Source organism: Salmo salar, unplaced genomic scaffold, assembly GCF_905237065.1.
Source record: "Salmo salar unplaced genomic scaffold, Ssal_v3.1, whole genome shotgun sequence".
Lineage (NCBI taxonomy): Eukaryota > Metazoa > Chordata > Actinopteri > Salmoniformes > Salmonidae > Salmo > Salmo salar.
In genome coordinates this window covers 48,419-70,817 of record NW_025548672.1, presented here as the reverse complement: position 1 = coordinate 70,817, position 22,399 = coordinate 48,419, and the positions used below count along the sequence as shown (strand labels likewise).

General features: G+C 43.3%; 1 protein-coding gene across 1 annotated transcript; it reads right to left on the bottom strand.

The window, feature by feature from the left end:
* Window positions 1-5,159: 5,159 nt before the first annotated feature.
* Window positions 5,160-9,868, bottom strand: LOC123733216 (prostaglandin reductase 1). Its single transcript, XM_045712647.1, has 6 exons — window positions 9,686-9,868; window positions 8,815-8,932; window positions 8,480-8,635; window positions 8,234-8,339; window positions 7,663-7,781; window positions 5,160-5,844 (listed from the first exon to the last, which is right to left on the bottom strand). The coding sequence occupies exons 1-6, from the start codon at window positions 9,691-9,693 to the stop codon at window positions 5,734-5,736; spliced, it is 618 nt and encodes a 205-aa protein (XP_045568603.1). The 5' UTR covers window positions 9,694-9,868; the 3' UTR covers window positions 5,160-5,733.
* Window positions 9,869-22,399: the final 12,531 nt, after the last annotated feature.

Below are 22,399 nucleotides of genomic sequence, written 5' to 3'. Positions count from 1 at the left end.
CACATAGTGTATATTTTTATTTGAAGAATTCCTTCTTGCTGATGAAAGATAAGGGCCATATGTTTCGAAAGCCGTAACGCAAGTGATGATTATTGAGGCTGAGAACTGTAGGGAGAAGGCAGAATGCTGCCTACAGATTTTGAAAACCAGGCTTAAGCCTGCGCTTGACCTTGTGTTTAGCCAAGCTGACAGTAGCTAGCTAGCATAGCTTGGTGATAGCTGCAGCTGGCTATCCTAGCTAGCTGATATTTCTGTCAAATCAGTTATTACTCAACAAGTCTTTCTGGGTAAGTCAATAAGAGCTTTCCACGCCTGGATTGTGCAGCATTTACTCATTATTATTTTTAAAAATTCCTCAAGCTCTGTCAAACTGGTTGTTGATCATTGCTAGACAACAATTTTCAGTTCTTGCCATAGATTTTCAAGTAAATATATGTAATAACTGTACCTCGGCCACTCAGGAAAATTCACTGTCTTCTTGGAAAGCAACTCCAGTGTAGCTTTGGCCTTGTGTTTTATATATTGTCCTGCTAAAAGGTGAATTAATCTCCCAGAGTCTGGTGGAAAGCAGACTAAACCAGGATTTCCTCTAGTATTTTGCCTGTGCTTAGCTCCATTCTGTTTCTTTTTTATCCTGAAAAACTACCAGTCCACCCATAACATGATGGAGCCACCACTACGCTTGAAAATATGGAGAGTGGTATTCAGTCATGTGTTGTATTGGATTTGTATTCAGGAAAAAAGTGAATTACATCGCCACATTTTTTGCAGTATTACTTTATTGCCTTGTTGCAAAAAGGCTGCATGTTTTGAATTATGTTTTATTCTGTACAGTCTTCCTTTTCTCTCTATTAGATTAGTATTGTGGTGTAACTATAATGTTGTTGATCCATCCTCAGTTTTTCTCCTATCACAGTCATTGAACTCTGTAACTGTTTTAAAGTCCCCATTGGCCTCATGGCAAAATCCCTGAGCGGTTTCCTTCATTTACATTTACATTTTAGTCATTTAGCAGACGCTCTTATCCAGAGCGACTTACAGTAGTGAATGCATTCATTTCATTTCATTTCATCCTTCCTCTCCGGCAACTGAATTAGGAAGGACACCTGTATATTTGTAGTGACTGGCTGTATTGATACACCATCCAAAGTGCAATTAACAACTTCACCATTCTCGTAGGGATATTCAAAGTCTGCTTTTTTTTTAAATTTTGACCCATCTACCAATAGGTGCCCTTCTTTACAAGGCATTGTAAAACTTCCCTGGTCTTTGAGGTTGAATCTGTGTTTGAAATTCACTGCTTGACTGAGGGCCCTTACAGATCATTTGTATGTTATGTTAACCACTATTATTACACACAGAGTGAGTCCATGCAACTTATTACAGTATGTGACTTGTTTTAAGCACCTTTTACTCCTGAACTTATTTAGGCTTGCCATAACAAAGGGTTGAATTCTTATTGACTGAAGGCATTTCAGCTTTTCATTTTAAATTAATTAGCAAAATAACATTCCACTATGACATTATGGTGTATTGCGTGTAGGACAGTAACAAAAACATCTCAATGTAATCCAGTTTAAATTCAGGCTCTAACACAACAAAATGTGGGTAAAGTCAAGGGGTGTGAATACTTTAAGACACTGTAATAATGTGCAAATATTACACTTGTCTTTCGTCTTTTACTGTAATTCACAGCCGATACAGATACTGTACCTATCAGCATTTTGCCTGGTGGTGCTGATAGGGTTAATGGCAGGAACCAGGTTCCCGAGATTTACTGGGATTTTCCGCCCAAACCCACTGTAAGGATGATGCTGGAGATGAGAAGCAGGTACACGGAGTGGACGTTTAATTAACAACGGACACGGGACGGGACAGCGCCTGGACAGGAACACACAACGACATTAATGCTGACACAGGGATCTAACCAAAGAAACAGACAGATATAGGAGGGGCAATCAACAAACTAAAGGAGTCCAGGTGAGTCCAATGATGCGCTGCTGCGCGTGATGGTACCGGTGATGTGCAGGTGCGATGAAGTGCGTAACGATGGTGACAGGTGTCCGTGGTGAAGGCAGTCTGGCGCCCTCGAGCGCCAGAGAGGGAGAGCGGGAGCAGGCGTGACACCCACTCCCTTTTCCCAGGATAAATAATTGCGAGAAACTAGTCAATTATAATAAATTAGGTGAGGTGAAATGATACTGTTAAATGATATGGAATGTCTAAATCTGTCTTCACACAGCATTCTCTGCTCTGCTATGAGCGTTGGTTATTGACTATGAAAAATCAGAGGGGACATAATAGTGTTGTTCTGGGACCATAACGTGAGTCTGACTGGGGAAGAGGGGTCTCCTCGAGGGACCCGCGTGTGTATGTGTGAGGGGCGGGAGAATCCGAGGTCTACCAACCAGGACTAGACATTGGCCAATCAGAATCCACCCATCCCTGCACAATTGGCACTCCTCTCGAACGGTTACAACTGTATGTGCATTCACATAGCAAGCCTACTCTTCAGCTGGGCTGGAGGTTAGGATGACTGGTTTTATTGTGTGTGTTTGTTATGTAGGTGATTGTATGCAGGTCTGTTGGAGATTCTGGAGTGCCTGAGCCCCTTACTACCCAGAGAGTGGAACACCTGGTTCTCTGTCTTGTTCAACCACATGATATGCTTACACTTTACAACAACTCTCATGAATAGGCCATTAAAAATGGTTTATAAATTAATATGTTAGAAATGCTTAGGATGTTTTGTTTAGAAGTGCTTCATTAATGTTAACAAATAAGAAAATAAAGTATTAACAGCATGTACACTGTTTATGAATATTAATGTTTATACATGACAATTTTTTTAATTATTTTATTATACTGAATGATTTTTACAGCTGATTCTTTGTTTTCACTACAGGTGTAGGAAGAACAACAAACCAAATAACTTCTTTGGCATGGAGGACTGTGTTATGGTCACCCAAAGGTAATCAGATCCATTGACGAGCTGGAACAGTGTAGGGTGCATTATGAAAATCAACTGGGTCTGTGAGAACCAGACGCACAATCAACTGGGTCTGTGAGAACCAGACCCACATCCATGTTGAACACTAGTTGTAATTGTTATGGCTCCATGGTTAAAGAAGGGGCAGTCTGGAATTGTCTAAGTGGCAGGGTGACTGGTCGCTTTGCTGTTTGAATCCCAGATTGACTCTTTATTAAGTCTATCTGAAGGAGTTGTGTTGAATATCCATGTGAGGTTTTAAGCAGTTTTAGTATTTATTTGTAATAACTGACAACATTATATCAGAAATTATTATGGACTCCAGTGCACTAAATATACAGTAGAAATGATCAGGTGTTGTATTAGTAGTGAAGTATACATGCATACCATTATGTTTATTTAACTAAGCAAGTCCGTTAAAGAACAAATTCTTATTTACAATGACAGTCTAGGTAACAGTGGGTTAACTGCCTTGTTCAGGGGCAAAACGACAGATGTTTACCATGTCAGCTCAAGGATTCAATCCAGCAACCTTTCGGTTATTGGCCCAACGCTCTAACCACTAGGCTACATGCCGCCCCATTTAATGTGTATGTTGGGGCCTAGTCCCTCATCCAGCGACTGTCAACACAACACCTCAGTCGTTACACCAAGAGATATGAAACCCTTGACAAGGTTGCTAGGTGTTGGGTTAAGGTCACTACAGTATAAACTCAGTATAGACCAGGTTATGAGGTTGCTAGGTGTTGGGTTAAGGTCACTACAGTATTAACTCAGTATAGACCAGGTTATGAGGTTGCTAGGTGTTGGGTTAAGGTCACTACAGTATAAACTCAGTATAAACCAGGTTATGAGGTTGCTAGGTGTTGGGTTAAGGTCACTACAGTACAAACTCAGTATAGACCAGGTTATGAGGTTGCTAGGTGTTGGGTTAAGGTCACTACAGTATAAACTCAGTATAGACCAGGTTATGAGGTTGCTAGGTGTTGGGTTAAGGTCACTACAGTATTAACTCAGTATAAACCAGGTTATGAGGTTGCTAGGTGTTGGGTTAAGGTCACTACAGTATAAACTCAGTATAGACCAGGTTATGAGGTTGCTAGGTGTTGGGTTAAGGTCACTACAGTATAAACTCAGTATAGACCAGGTTATGAGGTTGCTAGGTGTTGGGTTAAGGTCACTACAGTATAAACTCAGTATAGACCAGGTTATGAGGTTGCTAGGTGTTGGGTTAAGGTCACTACAGTATAAACTCAGTATATACCAGGTTATGAGGTTGCTAGGTGTTGGGTTAAGGTCACTACAGTATAAACTCAGTATAAACCAGGTTATGAGGTTGCTAGGTGTTGGGTTAAGGTCACTACAGTACAAACTCAGTATAGACCAGGTTATGAGGTTGCTAGGTGTTGGGTTAAGGTCACTACAGTATAAACCAGGTTATGAGGTTGCTAGGTGTTGGGTTAAGGTCACTACAGTATTAACTCAGTATAAACCAGGTTATGAGGTTGCTAGGTGTTGGGTTAAGGTCACTACAGTATAAACTCAGTATAGACCAGGTTATGAGGTTGCTAGGTGTTGGGTTAAGGTCACTACAGTATAAACTCAGTATAGACCAGGTTATGAGGTTGCTAGGTGTTGGGTTAAGGTCACTACAGTATAAACTCAGTATAGACCAGGTTATGAGGTTGCTAGGTGTTGGGTTAAGGTCACTACAGTATACACTCAGTATAGACCAGGTTATGAGGTTGCTAGGTGTTGGGTTAAGGTCACTACAGTATTAACTCAGTATAAACCAGGTTATGAGGTTGCTAGGTGTTGGGTTAAGGTCACTACAGTATAAACTCAGTATAGACCAGGTTATGAGGTTGCTAGGTGTTGGGTTAAGGTCACTACAGTATAAACTCAGTATAGACCAGGTTATGAGGTTGCTAGGTGTTGGGTTAAGGTCACTACAGTATAAACTCAGTATAGACCAGGTTATGAGGTTGCTAGGTGTTGGGTTAAGGTCACTACAGTATAAACTCAGTATAGACCAGGTTATGAAATTGCTAGGTGTTGGGTTAAGGTCAGTATCAACTAGGTTGTGGGGACTGTCTGGTAATTAGTCAAATCTTATGTCATTGGTGTAGAAAAAGTAATAATCAATATGCTAGATGTATTATAAACATTGTATTGTGAAGACATGTTTTATTTAGTTAATGTCATTACACTAGACCAAAACCTGTCTAGCTGTGTGTTGAATTACACTGGACCTAAACCTGTCTAGCTGTCTGTTGAATTACACTGGACCTAAACCTGTCTAGCTGTCTGTTGAATTACACTGGACCTAAACCTGTCTAGCTGTCTGTTGAATTACACTGGACCTAAACCTGTCTAGCTGTCTGTTGAAATACACTGGACCTAAACCTGTCTAGCTGTCTGTTGAATTACACTGTACCTAAACCTGTCTAGATGTCTGTTGAAATACACTGGACCTAAACCTGTCTAGCAGTGTGTTGAATTACACTGGACCTAAACCTGTCTAGCTGTATGTTGAATTACACTGGACCTAAACCTGTCTAGCTGTATGTTGAATTACACTGGACCAAAACCTGTAGCTGTATGTTGAACACTAGAGTGTATTATTCAGGAAGGATTTGGAATGTTGAATAAAAAACCGATTCCGATTCTAGAACCTGGAGTGTTCTGGAATGCTTCAGCCAGATGTTCTGGAAGAGTGTAATGTTGATGTGATTGTGACATCATCACACCTTGACCACAGCCTTGCCGATGTTGTCCCCCTGTAGCATGCCCATGAAGGCAGCAGGCATGTTGTTGAAACCACTGGTGATGTGTTCATTGCATCTCAGCTTGCCCTGAAGGATCAACACAAACATTTTATTCTCCTTCTCCTCCTCATCATCACCTAATCATCATCACCGCCATCATCACTGTCATATTCATCCTCACCACCATCAGGCTTACACAGTCTTTAAGAACTGTTTTCCTGGATTCACTTAAAACTACTTTCAGAAGGAATCTTTACTGGATGGGTTTCTATTGTATCCTGAATGTCCTGAACACTGGTAATAGAACACTGGTAGCAGACACTGTTGACACTTACACTTAATGGAACCCTTAATGGAACCCTGTCCCTGAATCTCAGTCATCCAGGCCAATATTGTCACTAGTACCAGAACACTGGTAGCAGAACACTGATAATGGAACACTGGTAATAGAACATTGTTAATAGAACACTGGTGATGGAACACTGGTAATATAACACTGGTAATGGAACCCTGTCCCTGAATCTCAGTCATCCAGGCCAATATTGTCACTAGTACCAGAACACTGGTAATGAAACACTGGTAATATAACACTGGTAGCAGAACACTGGTAATATAACACTGGTGATAGAACATTGCTAATAGAACACTGGTGATGGAACACTGGTGATGGAAAACTGGTGATGCAACACTAGTAACAGAACACTGGTGATGGAACACCGGTGATGGAACACTAGTAATAGAACACTCATATAAGAACACTGGTAATAGAATACTGGTAATGGAACAATCAAATAAGAACACTGGTAATAGAACACTGGTAATAGAACACTCATATAAGAACACTGGTAATAGAACACTGGTAATGGAACACTCATAAGAACACTGGTAATGGAACACTCAAATAAGAACACTGGTAATGGAACACTGGTAATGGAACACTGGTAATAGAACACCGCAACGGAACACTGGTGATGGAACACCGGCAACGGAACACTGGTGATGGAACACTCAAATAAGAACACTGGTAATAGAACACTGGTAATGGAACACTGCCAATATTACCAGTGTTATATTGGCAGTAATGGAACACTGCCAATATAACACTGGTAATATAACACTGGTAATGGAACACTGGTAATATAACACTGGTAATGGAACACTGCCAATATAACACTGGTAATATAACACAGGTAATGGAACACTGCCAATATAACACTGGTAATGGAACACTGCCAATATAACACTGGTAATATAACACTGGTAATATAACACTGGTAATGAAACACTGGTAGCAGAACACTGGTAATATAACACTGGTAATGGAACCCTGTCCCTGTATCTCAGTCATCCAGGCCAATATTGTCACTAGTACCAGAACACTGGTAATGGAACATTGCTAATAAAACACTGGTAATGGAACACTGCTAATAAAACACTGGTGATGGAACACCGTGACGGAACACTGGTGATGGAACACTGGTAACAGAACACTGGTGACGGAACACTGGTGACGAACACCGTGACGGAACACTGGTGACGGAACACTCATATAAGAACACTGGTAATGGAACACTGGTGATGAACACTAGTAATAGAACACTCATATAAGAACACTGGTAACAGAACACTGGGATGGAACACTAGTAATAGAACACTCACTGGTAATGGAACACTGGTGATGGAACACTAGTAATAGAACACTCATATAAGAACACTGGTAACAGAACACTGGTGATGGAACACTAGTAATAGAACACTCACATAAGAACACTGGTAATGGAACACTGGTGATGGAACATTAGTAATAGAACACTCATATAAGAACACTGGTAATGGAACACTGGTGATTGAACACTAATAATAGAATACTAGCAATAGAATCCTAGTAGAACCCTCTCTCTGTACCTCAGTCATCCAGGCCATCAGCCTCCTCAGTGACTGCTGGTGTTTGTGTTTCCAGCGAGCACACAGGAAGCCCTCCATCCTCAGCTGTTTGAAGATCATATAGGTGTGTACATACGGCCCTAAAATATAAACACATACAGTAGCCAAATATTAACAAACATTTCTACGGATTCAGTTACACAGATACAGTAAGATCATATGGGAGTGAACTAACAGCCCTGGCATATAAACAAATACCTGTCTGTGGTGTAGTGTTGTTGTACTCTATGGTGCAGTATACCTGTCTGTGGTGTGGACAGTATACCTGTCTGTGGTGTGGACAGTATACCTATCTGTGGTATGGACAGTATACCCGTCTGTGGTGTGGACAGTATACCCGTCTGTGGTGTGGACAGTATACCCGTCTGTGGTCTCGTGGACAGTATACCCGTCTGTGGTGTGGACAGTATACCCGTCTGTGGTGTGGACAGTATACCCGTCTGCGGTGTGGACAGTAAACCCGTCTGCGGTGTGGACAGTATACCCGTCTGCGGTGTGGACAGTTTACCTGTCTGTGGTGTGGACAGTATACCTGTCTGCGGTGTGGTGTCGTTGTACATGGAGATGCTTCCACACACAGCTATTCTGCCATACTCTCTCATCTGAGGCATCACTACACTGGAGAACTTCCCACCAACCTAGAGAGAGAGAGAGAGAGAGAGATTGAGCTTTGATACACACACACATACACACGCATGTCCACAAACACGCATGTCCACACACACGCATGTCCACACACACAAAGAATGCGTGTGTGCGAGTGGTGCAGCGACCTCACGTTCTCAAAGTAGCAGTCGTATCCGTGTGGCGCGGCCTCCCTGAGTGATTCCTCCAGAGAGGTGACAGTCTTGTAGTTGAAGACCTGGTCAAAACCCAGCTCCTTTAGATAGGACACCTTGGCATCTGTCCCCGCACAGCCCACCACTCTGCAGCCCCTGAGGACGGACACACACACACACACACACACACACACACACACTATACATTATGAAAGTCACTAGTAACACACAGACACATGGAATGTAGAACATAACTTGTCCTCATCTTCAGGAAGCAACTAACACTGTGGAGACGTTGTGGGAACGCTCTGGGAACGTTGGGGGAATGTTGTACCTTGATCTTGGCGATCTGTCCCACCACTGAGCCCACGGCTCCTGCTGCAGCGTTCACCAGAAGAGTCTCCCCCTTCTTTATCTCACACACCTCCTCTAGTCCATACAGAGCTGTCAGACTAGAGAGATATCATCATCATCATCATCATCATCATCACTATTATAACCACTACTGTTTCACACACCTCCTCTAGTCCATACAGAGCTGTCAGACTAGAGAGATATCATCATCATCATCATCATCAGCACTATTATAACCACTAATGTATATCACACACCTCCTCTAGTCCATACAGAGCTGTCAGACTAGAGAGATATCATCATCATCACTATTATAACCACTAATGTATATCACACACCTCCTCTAGTCCATACAGAGCTGTCAGACTAGAGAGATATCATCATCATCATCACTATTATAACCACTAATGTATATCACACACCTCCTCTACTCCATACAGAGCTGTCAGACTAGAGAGATATCATCATCATCACCACTATTATAACCACTAATGTATATCACACACCTCCTCTAGTCCATACAGAGCTGTCAGACTAGAGAGATATCATCATCATCACCATCAGCACTATTATAACCACTAATGTATATCACACACCTCCTCTAGTCCATACAGAGCTGTCAGACTAGAGAGATATCATCATCATCACCATCAGCACTATTATAACCACTAATGTATATCACACACCTCCTCTAGTCCATACAGAGCTGTCAGACTAGAGAGATATCATCATCATCATCATCAGCACTATTATAACCACTAATGTATATCACACACCTCAACCACACAGGGCAGTCTGCATATCTATCTATCTATCTATCTATCTCATCGAGATCCATCTATCCATCCTACCCAGGCATGCCGATGGCCCCCAGGGCCAGGGAGAGGGGGATGTCCAGGGGCCAGTCTGGCAGCACAGGGGTCAGCTCTGCTCCATCACACACCCAGTGACTCCTCCATCCACAATCACTGACCACATGGCAGCCGACTGGGAAGCTGGGGTTATAGCTCTGGATCACCCTAGAGAGAGAGAGAGAGAGAAGGTGAGTGTGTGTCAACATGAGTGTCAGTCAGTCTGTAGTGTGTCAACATGAGTGTCAGTCAGTCTGTAGTGTGTCAACATGAGTGTCAGTCAGTCTATAGTGTGTCAACATGAGTGTCAGTCAGTCTGTAGTGTTCAACATGAGTGTCAGTCAGTCTGTAGTGTGTCAACATGAGTGTCAGTCAGTCTGTAGTGTGTCAACATGAGTGTCAGTCAGTCTATAGTGTGTCAACATGAGTGTCAGTCAGTCTGTAGTGTGTCAACATGAGTGTCAGTCAGTCTGTAGTGTGTCAACATGAGTGTCAGTCGTCTATAGTGTGTCAACATGAGTGTCAGTCAGTCTATAGTGTGTCAACATGAGTGTCAGTCTATAGTGTGTCAACACGAGTGTCAGTCAGTCTATAGTGTGTCAACATGAGTGTCAGTCAGTATAGTGTGTCAACATGAGTGTCAGTCAGTCTGTAGTGTGTCAACACGAGTGTCAGTCAGTCTGTAGTGTGTCAACACGAGTGTCAGTCAGTCTGTAGTGTGTCAACACGAGTGTCAGTCAGTCTGTAGTGTGTCAACACGAGTGTCAGTCAGTCTGTAGTGTGTCAACACGAGTGTCAGTCAGTCTGTAGTGTGTCAACACGAGTGTCAGTCAGTCTGTAGTGTGTCAACACGAGTGTCAGTCAGTCTATAGTGTGTCAACACGAGTGTCAGTCAGTCTATAGTGTGTCAACATGAGTGTCAGTCTGTAGTGTGTCAAAATGAGTGTCAGTCAGTCTGTAGTGTGTCAACACGAGTGTCAGTCAGTCTATAGTGTGTCAACATGAGTGTCAGTCAGTCTGTAGTGTGTCAACATGAGTGTCAGTCAGTCTATAGTGTGTCAACATGAGTGTCAGTCAGTCTGTAGTGTGTCAACATGAGTGTCAGTCAGTCTGTAGTGTGTCAACATGAGTGTCAGTCAGTCTGTAGTGTGTCAACATGAGTGTCAGTCAGTCTGTAGTGTGTCAACATGAGTGTCAGTCAGTCTGTAGTGTGTCAACACGAGTGTCAGTCAGTCTATAGTGTGTCAACACGAGTGTCAGTCAGTCTATGTGTGTCAACATGAGTGTGTCAGTCTATAGTGTGTCAACATGAGTGTCAGTCAGTCTATAGTGTGTCAACACGAGTGTCAGTCAGTCTATAGTGTGTCAACACGAGTGTCAGTCAGTCTGTAGTGTGTCAACACGAGTGTCAGTCAGTCTATAGTGTGTCAACACGAGTGTCAGTCAGTCTGTAGTGTGTCAACACGAGTGTCAGTCAGTCTATAGTGTGTCAACACGAGTGTCAGTCAGTCTATAGTGTGTCAACATGAGTGTCAGTCTGTAGTGTGTCAACATGAGTGTCAGTCAGTCTGTAGTGTGTCAACATGAGTGTCAGTCAGTCTGTAGTGTGTCAACATGAGTGTCAGTCAGTCTGTAGTGTGTCAACACGAGTGTCAGTCAGTCTGTAGTGTGTCAACACGAGTGTCAGTCAGTCTGTAGTGTGTCAACACGAGTGTCAGTCAGTCTATAGTGTGTCAACACGAGTGTCAGTCAGTCTGTAGTGTGTCAACACGAGTGTCAGTCAGTCTGTAGTGTGTCAACATGAGTGTCAGTCAGTCTGTAGTGTGTCAACACGAGTGTCAGTCAGTCTATAGTGTGTCAACACGAGTGTCAGTCAGTCTATAGTGTGTCAACATGAGTGTCAGTCTATAGTGTGTCAACATGAGTGTCAGTCAGTCTGTAGTGTGTCAACACGAGTGTCAGTCAGTCTATAGTGTGTCAACACGAGTGTCAGTCAGTCTGTAGTGTGTCAACATGAGTGTCAGTCAGTCTATAGTGTGTCAACATGAGTGTCAGTCTATAGTGTGTCAACACGAGTGTCAGTCAGTCTATAGTGTGTCAACATGAGTCAGTCAGTCTATAGTGTGTCAACACGAGTGTCAGTCAGTCTGTAGTGTGTCAACATGAGTGTCAGTCAGTCTAGTGTGTCAACATGAGTGTCAGTCAGTCTATAGTGTGTCAACACGAGTGTCCGTCAGTCTATAGTGTGTCAACATGAGTGTCAGTCAGTCTGTAGTGTGTCAACACGAGTGTCAGTCAGTCTGTAGTGTGTCAACATGAGTGTCAGTCAGTCTATAGTGTGTCAACACGAGTGTCAGTCAGTCTACAGTGTGTCAACATGAGTGTCAGTCTATAGTGTGTCAACATGAGTGTCAGTCAGTCTATAGTGTGTCAACATGAGTGTCAGTCTGTCTATAGTGTGTCAACACGAGTGTCAGTCAGTCTATAGTGTGTCAACACGAGTGTCAGTCAGTCTATAGTGTGTCAACATGAGTGTCAGTCTATAGTGTGTCAACATGAGTGTCAGTCAGTCTATAGTGTGTCAACATGAGTGTCAGTCTATCTAGTGTGTCAACATGAGTGTCAGTCAGTCTATAGTGTGTCAACACGAGTGTCAGTCTGTAGTGTGTCAACATGAGTGTCAGTCTATAGTGTGTCAACATGAGTGTCAGTCAGTCTATAGTGTGTCAACATGAGTGTCAGTCAGTCTGTAGTGTGTCAACACGAGTGTCAGTCAGTCTGTAGTGTGTCAACACGAGTGTCAGTCAGTCTGTAGTGTGTCAACACGAGTGTCAGTCAGTCTGTAGTGTGTCAACACGAGTGTCAGTCAGTCTGTAGTGTGTCAACACGAGTGTCAGTCAGTCTATAGTGTGTCAACATGAGTGTCAGTCAGTCTGTAGTGTGTCAACACGAGTGTCAGTCAGTCTATAGTGTGTCAACACGAGTGTCAGTCAGTCTATAGTGTGTCAACATGAGTGTCAGTCTATAGTGTGTCAACTTGAGTGTCAGTCTATAGTGTGTCAACACGAGTGTCAGTCAGTCTGTAGTGTGTCAACATGAGTGTCAGTCAGTCTATAGTGTGTCAACATGAGTGTCAGTCAGTCTGTAGTGTGTCAACATGAGTGTCAGTCTCTGTAGTGTGTCAACATGAGTGTCAGTCAGTCTGTAGTGTGTCAACATGAGTGTCAGTCAGTCTATAGTGTGTCAACACGAGTGTCAGTCAGTCTATAGTGTGTCAACATGAGTGTCAGTCAGTCTATAGTGTGTCAACATGAGTGTCAGTCTATAGTGTGTCAACATGAGTGTCAGTCTATAGTGTGTCAACACGAGTGTCAGTCAGTCTATAGTGTGTCAACTTGAGTGTCAGTCAGTCTATAGTGTGTCAACACGAGTGTCAGTCAGTCTATAGTGTGTCAACATGAGTGTCAGTCAGTCTGTGTGTGTCAACATGAGTGTCAGTCAGTCTATAGTGTGTCAACACAAGTGTCAGTCAGTCTATAGTGTGTCAACATGAGTGTCAGTCTATAGTGTGTCAACATGAGTGTCAGTCACTGTAGTGTGTCAACATGAGTGTCAGTCAGTCTGTAGTGTGTCAACATGAGTGTCAGTCAGTCTGTAGTGTGTCAACATGAGTGTCAGTCAGTCTGTAGTGTGTCAACACGAGTGTCAGTCAGTCTGTAGTGTGTCAACACGAGTGTCAGTCAGTCTGTAGTGTGTCAACACGAGTGTCAGTCAGTCTATAGTGTGTCAACACGAGTGTCAGTCAGTCTGTAGTGTGTCAACATGAGTGTCAGTCAGTCTGTAGTGTGTCAACACGAGTGTCAGTCAGTCTATAGTGTGTCAACATGAGTGTCAGTCTCTATAGTGTGTCAACATGAGGGTCAGTCAGTCTGTAGTGTGTCAACACGAGTGTCAGTCAGTCTATAGTGTGTCAACACGAGTGTCAGTCAGTCTATAGTGTGTCAACACGAGTGTCAGTCAGTCTGTAGTGTGTCAACACGAGTGTCAGTCAGTCTGTAGTGTGTCAACACGAGTGTCAGTCAGTCTGTAGTGTGTCAACACGAGTGTCAGTCAGTCTGTAGTGTGTCAACATGAGTGTCAGTCAGTCTATAGTGTGTCAACACGAGTGTCAGTCAGTCTGTAGTGTGTCAACACGAGTGTCAGTCAGTCTGTAGTGTGTCAACACGAGTGTCAGTCAGTCTATAGTGTGTCAACATGAGTGTCAGTCTATAGTGTGTCAACATGAGGGTCAGTCAGTCTGTAGTGTGTCAACACGAGTGTCAGTCAGTCTATAGTGTGTCAACACGAGTGTCAGTCAGTCTATAGTGTGTCAACATGAGTGTCAGTCAGTCTATAGTGTGTCAACATGAGTGTCAGTCAGTCTATAGTGTGTCAACATGAGTGTCAGTCAGTCTGTAGTGTGTCAACATGAGTGTCAGTCAGTCTGTAGTGTGTCAACATGAGTGTCAGTCAGTCTGTAGTGTGTCAACATGAGTGTCAGTCAGTCTATAGTGTGTCAACATGAGTGTCAGTCAGTCTATAGTGTGTCAACATGAGTGTCAGTCAGTCTATAGTGTGTCAACATGAGTGTCAGTCTATAGTGTGTCAACATGAGTGTCAGTCTATAGTGTGTCAACACAAGTGTCAGTCAGTCTATAGTGTGTCAACTTGAGTGTCAGTCAGTCTATAGTGTGTCAACACGAGTGTCAGTCAGTCTGTGTGTCAACACGAGTGTCAGTCAGTCTATAGTGTGTCAACACAAGTGTCAGTCAGTCTATAGTGTGTCAACACAAGTGTCAGTCAGTCTATAGTGTGTCAACATGAGTGTCAGTCGCTATAGTGTGTCAACATGAGTGTCAGTCATGTAGTGTGTCAACATGAGTGTCAGTCAGTCTGTAGTGTGTCAACATGAGTGTCAGTCAGTCTGTAGTGTGTCAACATGAGTGTCAGTCAGTCTGTAGTGTGTCAACACGAGTGTCAGTCAGTCTGTAGTGTGTCAACACGAGTGTCAGTCAGTCTATAGTGTGTCAACACGAGTGTCAGTCAGTCTATAGTGTGTCAACACGAGTGTCAGTCAGTCTGTAGTGTGTCAACACGAGTGTCAGTCAGTCTGTAGTGTGTCAACACGAGTGTCAGTCAGTCTATAGTGTGTCAACATGAGTGTCAGTCTATAGTGTGTCAACACGAGGGTCAGTCAGTCTGTAGTGTGTCAACACGAGTGTCAGTCAGTCTATAGTGTGTCAACACGAGTGTCAGTCAGTCTATAGTGTGTCAACATGAGTGTCTGTCTATAGTGTGTCAACTTGAGTGTCAGTCTATAGTGTGTCAACACGAGTGTCAGTCAGTCTATAGTGTGTCAACATGAGTGTCAGTCAGTCTATAGTGTGTCAACATGAGTGTCAGTCAGTCTATAGTGTGTCAACACGAGTGTCAGTCAGTCTGTAGTGTGTCAACACGAGTGTCAGTCAGTCTATAGTGTGTCAACACGAGTGTCAGTCAGTCTATAGTGTCAACATGAGTGTCAGTCAGTCAGTAGTGTGTCAACATGAGTGTCAGTCAGTCTGTAGTGTGTCAACATGAGTGTCAGTCAGTCTGTAGTGTGTCAACATGAGTGTCAGTCAGTCTATAGTGTGTCAACATGAGTGTCAGTCAGTCTATAGTGTGTCAACACGAGTGTCAGTCAGTCTATAGTGTGTCAACATGAGTGTCAGTCAGTCTATAGTGTGTCAACACGAGTGTCAGTCTATAGTGTGTCAACATGAGTGTCAGTCAGTCTGTAGTGTGTCAACATGAGTGTCAGTCAGTCTATAGTGTGTCAACATGAGTGTCAGTCAGTCTATAGTGTGTCAACATGAGTGTCAGTCAGTCTATAGTGTGTCAACATGAGTGTCAGTCAGTCTGTAGTGTGTCAACATGAGTGTCAGTCAGTCTGTAGTGTGTCAACACGAGTGTCAGTCAGTCTGTAGTGTGTCAACACGAGTGTCAGTCAGTCTATAGTGTGTCAACACGAGTGTCAGTCAGTCTATAGTGTGTCAACACGAGTGTCAGTCAGTCTGTAGTGTGTCAACACGAGTGTCAGTCAGTCTATAGTGTGTCAACACGAGTGTCAGTCAGTCTATAGTGTGTCAACATGAGTGTCAGTCCTATAGTGTGTCAACATGAGTGTCAGTCAGTCTATAGTGTGTCAACACGAGTGTCAGTCAGTCTATAGTGTGTCAACATGAGTGTCAGTCAGTCTATAGTGTGTCAACATGAGTGTCAGTCTATAGTGTGTCAACATGAGTGTCAGTCTGTAGTGTGTCAACATGAGTGTCAGTCAGTCTGTAGTGTGTCAACATGAGTGTCAGTCAGTCTATAGTGTGTCAACATGAGTGTCAGTCAGTCTGTAGTGTGTCAACATGAGTGTCAGTCAGTCTGTAGTGTGTCAACATGAGTGTCAGTCAGTCTGTAGTGTGTCAACATGAGTGTCAGTCAGTCTATAGTGTGTCAACACAAGTGTCAGTCAGTCTATAGTGTGTCAACATGAGTGTCAGTCAGTCTATAGTGTGTCAACATGAGTGTCAGTCTCTATAGTGTGTCAACATGAGTGTCAGTCTATAGTGTGTCAACACGAGTGTCAGTCAGTCTATAGTGTGTCAACATGAGTGTCAGTCAGTCTATAGTGTGTCAACACGAGTGTCAGTCAGTCTATAGTGTGTCAACATGAGTGTCAGTCAGTCTATAGTGTGTCAACACGAGTGTCAGTCAGTCTATAGTGTGTCAACATGAGTGTCAGTCTATAGTGTGTCAACATGAGTGTCAGTCTGTAGTGTGTCAACATGAGTGTCAGTCAGTCTGTAGTGTGTCAACATGAGTGTCAGTCAGTCTGTAGTGTGTCAACATGAGTGTCAGTCAGTCTGTAGTGTGTCAACATGAGTGTCAGTCAGTCTGTAGTGTGTCAACATGAGTGTCAGTCAGTCTATAGTGTGTCAACATGAGTGTCAGTCAGTCTATAGTGTGTCAACACGAGTGTCAGTCAGTCTGTAGTGTGTCAACATGAGTGTCAGTCAGTCTGTAGTGTGTCAACATGAGTGTCAGTCAGTCTATAGTGTGTCAACATGAGTGTCAGTCTATAGTGTGTCAACATGAGTGTCAGTCAGTCTGTAGTGTGTCAACACGAGTGTCAGTCAGTCTATAGTGTGTCAACACGAGTGTCAGTCAGTCTATAGTGTGTCAACATGAGTGTCAGTCTATAGTGTGTCAACATGAGTGTCAGTCAGTCTATAGTGTGTCAACACGAGTGTCAGTCAGTCTATAGTGTGTCAACATGAGTGTCAGTCAGTCTATAGTGTGTCAACATGAGTGTCAGTCAGTCTATAGTGTGTCAACATGAGTGTCAGTCAGTCTGTAGTGTGTCAACACGAGTGTCAGTCAGTCTATAGTGTGTCAACACGAGTGTCAGTCAGTCTATAGTGTGTCAACATGAGTGTCAGTCAGTCTGTAGTGTGTCAACATGAGTGTCAGTCAGTCTGTAGTGTGTCAACATGAGTGTCAGTCAGTCTGTAGTGTGTCAACATGAGTGTCAGTCAGTCTATAGTGTGTCAACATGAGTGTCAGTCAGTCTATAGTGTGTCAACACGAGTGTCAGTCAGTCTATAGTGTGTCAACATGAGTGTCAGTCAGTCTATAGTGTGTCAACACGAGTGTCAGTCTATAGTGTGTCAACATGAGTGTCAGTCAGTCTGTAGTGTGTCAACATGAGTGTCAGTCTATAGTGTGTCAACATGAGTGTCAGTCTGTAGTGTGTCAACATGAGTGTCAGTCAGTCTGTAGTGTGTCAACATGAGTGTCAGTCAGTCTATAGTGTGTCAACATGAGTGTCAGTCTATAGTGTGTCAACATGAGTGTCAGTCAGTCTGTAGTGTGTCAACACGAGTGTCAGTCAGTCTATAGTGTGTCAACATGAGTGTCAGTCAGTCTATAGTGTGTCAACATGAGTGTCAGTCAGTCTATAGTGTGTCAACATGAGTGTCAGTCTATAGTGTGTCAACATGAGTGTCAGTCAGTCTATAGTGTGTCAACACGAGTGTCAGTCAGTCTATAGTGTGTCAACATGAGTGTCAGTCAGTCTATAGTGTGTCAACATGAGTGTCAGTCAGTCTATAGTGTGTCAACATGAGTGTCAGTCAGTCTATAGTGTGTCAACATGAGTGTCAGTCAGTCTATAGTGTGTCAACACGAGTGTCAGTCAGTCTATAGTGTGTCAACATGAGTGTCAGTCTATAGTGTGTCAACATGAGTGTCAGTCAGTCTGTAGTGTGTCAACATGAGTGTCAGTCAGTCTATAGTGTGTCAACATGAGTGTCAGTCAGTCTATAGTGTGTCAACATGAGTGTCAGTCAGTCTATAGTGTGTCAACATGAGTGTCAGTCAGTCTATAGTGTGTCAACACGAGTGTCAGTCAGTCTATAGTGTGTCAACACGAGTGTCAGTCAGTCTGTAGTGTGTCAACACGAGTGTCAGTCAGTCTGTAGTGTGTCAACACGAGTGTCAGTCAGTCTATAGTGTGTCAACACGAGTGTCAGTCAGTCTGTAGTGTGTCAACACGAGTGTCAGTCAGTCTATAGTGTGTCAACACGAGTGTCAGTCAGTCTGTAGTGTGTCAACATGAGTGTCAGTCAGTCTGTAGTGTGTCAACACGAGTGTCAGTCAGTCTATAGTGTGTCAACATGAGTGTCAGTCCTATAGTGTGTCAACATGAGTGTCAGTCAGTCTGTAGTGTGTCAACACGAGTGTCAGTCAGTCTATAGTGTGTCAACACGAGTGTCAGTCAGTCTATAGTGTGTCAACATGAGTGTCAGTCAGTCTATAGTGTGTCAACATGAGTGTCAGTCAGTCTATAGTGTGTCAACATGAGTGTCAGTCAGTCTGTAGTGTGTCAACATGAGTGTCAGTCAGTCTGTAGTGTGTCAACATGAGTGTCAGTCAGTCTGTAGTGTGTCAACACGAGTGTCAGTCAGTCTATAGTGTGTCAACATGAGTGTCAGTCAGTCTATAGTGTGTCAACATGAGTGTCAGTCAGTCTATAGTGTGTCAACATGAGTGTCAGTCCTATAGTGTGTCAACATGAGTGTCAGTCTATAGTGTGTCAACACAAGTGTCAGTCAGTCTATAGTGTGTCAACTTGAGTGTCAGTCAGTCTATAGTGTGTCAACACGAGTGTCAGTCAGTCTATAGTGTGTCAACATGAGTGTCAGTCAGTCTATGTGTGTCAACACGAGTGTCAGTCAGTCTATAGTGTGTCAACACAAGTGTCAGTCAGTCTATAGTGTGTCAACATGAGTGTCAGTCTATAGTGTGTCAACATGAGTGTCAGTCTGTAGTGTGTCAACATGAGTGTCAGTCAGTCTGTAGTGTGTCAACATGAGTGTCAGTCAGTCTGTAGTGTGTCAACATGAGTGTCAGTCAGTCTGTAGTGTGTCAACATGAGTGTCAGTCAGTCTGTAGTGTGTCAACATGAGTGTCAGTCAGTCTGTAGTGTGTCAACATGAGTGTCAGTCAGTCTATAGTGTGTCAACATGAGTGTCAGTCAGTCTGTAGTGTGTCAACACGAGTGTCAGTCAGTCTGTAGTGTGTCAACACGAGTGTCAGTCAGTCTATAGTGTGTCAACATGAGTGTCAGTCTATAGTGTGTCAACATGAGTGTCAGTCAGTCTGTAGTGTGTCAACATGAGTGTCAGTCAGTCTATAGTGTGTCAACATGAGTGTCAGTCAGTCTATAGTGTGTCAACATGAGTGTCAGTCTATAGTGTGTCAACTTGAGTGTCAGTCTATAGTGTGTCAACACAAGTGTCAGTCAGTCTATAGTGTGTCAACATGAGTGTCAGTCAGTCTATAGTGTGTCAACACGAGTGTCAGTCAGTCTATAGTGTGTCAACATGAGTGTCAGTCAGTCTGTAGTGTGTCAACACGAGTGTCAGTCAGTCTATAGTGTGTCAACACGAGTGTCAGTCAGTCTATAGTGTGTCAACATGAGTGTCAGTCAGTCTGTAGTGTGTCAACATGAGTGTCAGTCAGTCTGTAGTGTGTCAACATGAGTGTCAGTCAGTCTGTAGTGTGTCAACATGAGTGTCAGTCAGTCTATAGTGTGTCAACATGAGTGTCATTCAGTCTATAGTGTGTCAACACGAGTGTCAGTCAGTCTATAGTGTGTCAACATGAGTGTCAGTCAGTCTATAGTGTGTCAACACGAGTGTCAGTCTATAGTGTGTCAACATGAGTGTCAGTCAGTCTGTAGTGTCTCAACATGAGTGTCAGTCCTATAGTGTGTCAACATGAGTGTCAGTCAGTCTATAGTGTGTCAGCATGAGTGTCAGTCAGTCTATAGTGTGTCAACATGAGTGTCAGTCAGTCTGTAGTGTGTCAACATGAGTGTCAGTCAGTCTGTAGTGTGTCAACATGAGTGTCAGTCAGTCTATAGTGTGTCAACATGAGTGTCAGTCAGTCTGTAGTGTGTCAACATGAGTGTCAGTCAGTCTGTAGTGTGTCAACACGAGTGTCAGTCAGTCTGTAGTGTGTCAACACGAGTGTCAGTCAGTCTGTAGTGTGTCAACATGAGTGTCAGTCAGTCTATAGTGTGTCAACATGAGTGTCAGTCTATAGTGTGTCAACATGAGTGTCAGTCAGTCTGTAGTGTGTCAACACGAGTGTCAGTCAGTCTATAGTGTGTCAACACGAGTGTCAGTCAGTCTATAGTGTGTCAACATGAGTGTCAGTCTATAGTGTGTCAACTTGAGTGTCAGTCTATAGTGTGTCAACACAAGTGTCAGTCAGTCTGTAGTGTGTCAACATGAGTGTCAGTCAGTCTATAGTGTGTCAACATGAGTGTCAGTCAGTCTGTAGTGTGTCAACATGAGTGTCAGTCAGTCTGTAGTGTGTCAACATGAGTGTCAGTCAGTCTGTAGTGTGTCAACATGAGTGTCAGTCAGTCTATAGTGTGTCAACATGAGTGTCAGTCAGTCTATAGTGTGTCAACATGAGTGTCAGTCAGTCTATAGTGTGTCAACATGAGTGTCAGTCTATGTGTGTCAACATGAGTGTCAGTCATCTATAGTGTGTCAACACGAGTGTCAGTCAGTCTATAGTGTGTCAACTTGAGTGTCAGTCAGTCTATAGTGTGTCAACACGAGTGTCAGTCAGTCTATAGTGTGTCAACATGAGTGTCAGTCAGTCTGTGTGTCAACACGAGTGTCAGTCAGTCTATAGTGTGTCAACACAAGTGTCAGTCAGTCTATAGTGTGTCAACATGAGTGTCAGTCTCTATAGTGTGTCAACATGAGTGTCAGTCTGTAGTGTGTCAACATGAGTGTCAGTCAGTCTGTAGTGTGTCAACATGAGTGTCAGTCAGTCTGTAGTGTGTCAACATGAGTGTCAGTCAGTCTGTAGTGTGTCAACATGAGTGTCAGTCAGTCTGTAGTGTGTCAACACGAGTGTCAGTCAGTCTGTAGTGTGTCAACACGAGTGTCAGTCAGTCTATAGTGTGTCAACATGAGTGTCAGTCAGTCTGTAGTGTGTCAACACGAGTGTCAGTCAGTCTGTAGTGTGTCAACACGAGTGTCAGTCAGTCTATAGTGTGTCAACATGAGTGTCAGTCTATAGTGTGTCAACATGAGTGTCAGTCAGTCTGTAGTGTGTCAACATGAGTGTCAGTCAGTCTATAGTGTGTCAACACGAGTGTCAGTCAGTCTATAGTGTGTCAACATGAGTGTCAGTCTATAGTGTGTCAACTTGAGTGTCAGTCTATAGTGTGTCAACACAAGTGTCAGTCAGTCTATAGTGTGTCAACATGAGTGTCAGTCAGTCTATAGTGTGTCAACACGAGTGTCAGTCAGTCTATAGTGTGTCAACATGAGTGTCAGTCAGTCTGTAGTGTGTCAACACGAGTGTCAGTCAGTCTATAGTGTGTCAACACAAGTGTCAGTCAGTCTATAGTGTGTCAACATGAGTGTCAGTCAGTCTGTAGTGTGTCAACATGAGTGTCAGTCAGTCTGTAGTGTGTCAACATGAGTGTCAGTCAGTCTGTAGTGTGTCAACATGAGTGTCAGTCAGTCTATAGTGTGTCAACATGAGTGTCAGTCAGTCTATAGTGTGTCAACACGAGTGTCAGTCAGTCTATAGTGTGTCAACATGAGTGTCAGTCAGTCTATAGTGTGTCAACACGAGTGTCAGTCTTATAGTGTGTCAACATGAGTGTCAGTCAGTCTGTAGTGTGTCAACATGAGTGTCAGTCTATAGTGTGTCAACATGAGTGTCAGTCTGTAGTGTGTCAACATGAGTGTCAGTCAGTCTGTAGTGTGTCAACATGAGTGTCAGTCAGTCTATAGTGTGTCAACATGAGTGTCAGTCTATAGTGTGTCAACATGAGTGTCAGTCAGTCTGTAGTGTGTCAACATGAGTGTCAGTCAGTCTATAGTGTGTCAACATGAGTGTCAGTCAGTCTATAGTGTGTCAACATGAGTGTCAGTCAGTCTATAGTGTGTCAACATGAGTGTCAGTCTATAGTGTGTCAACATGAGTGTCAGTCAGTCTATAGTGTGTCAACACAAGTGTCAGTCAGTCTATAGTGTGTCAACTTGAGTGTCAGTCAGTCTATAGTGTGTCAACACGAGTGTCAGTCAGTCTATAGTGTGTCAACAT

Coding starts and splice junctions, on each gene's coding strand:
- LOC123733216 (XM_045712647.1), bottom strand. Junction 8,636..8,814: donor GACAGATCGCCAAGATCAAG/GTACAACATTCC, acceptor TCCGTCCTCAGG/GGCTGCAGAGTGGTGGGCTG. Junction 5,845..7,662: donor TGATGGCCTGGATGACTGAG/GTACAGAGAGAG, acceptor TTGATCCTTCAG/GGCAAGCTGAGATGCAATGA.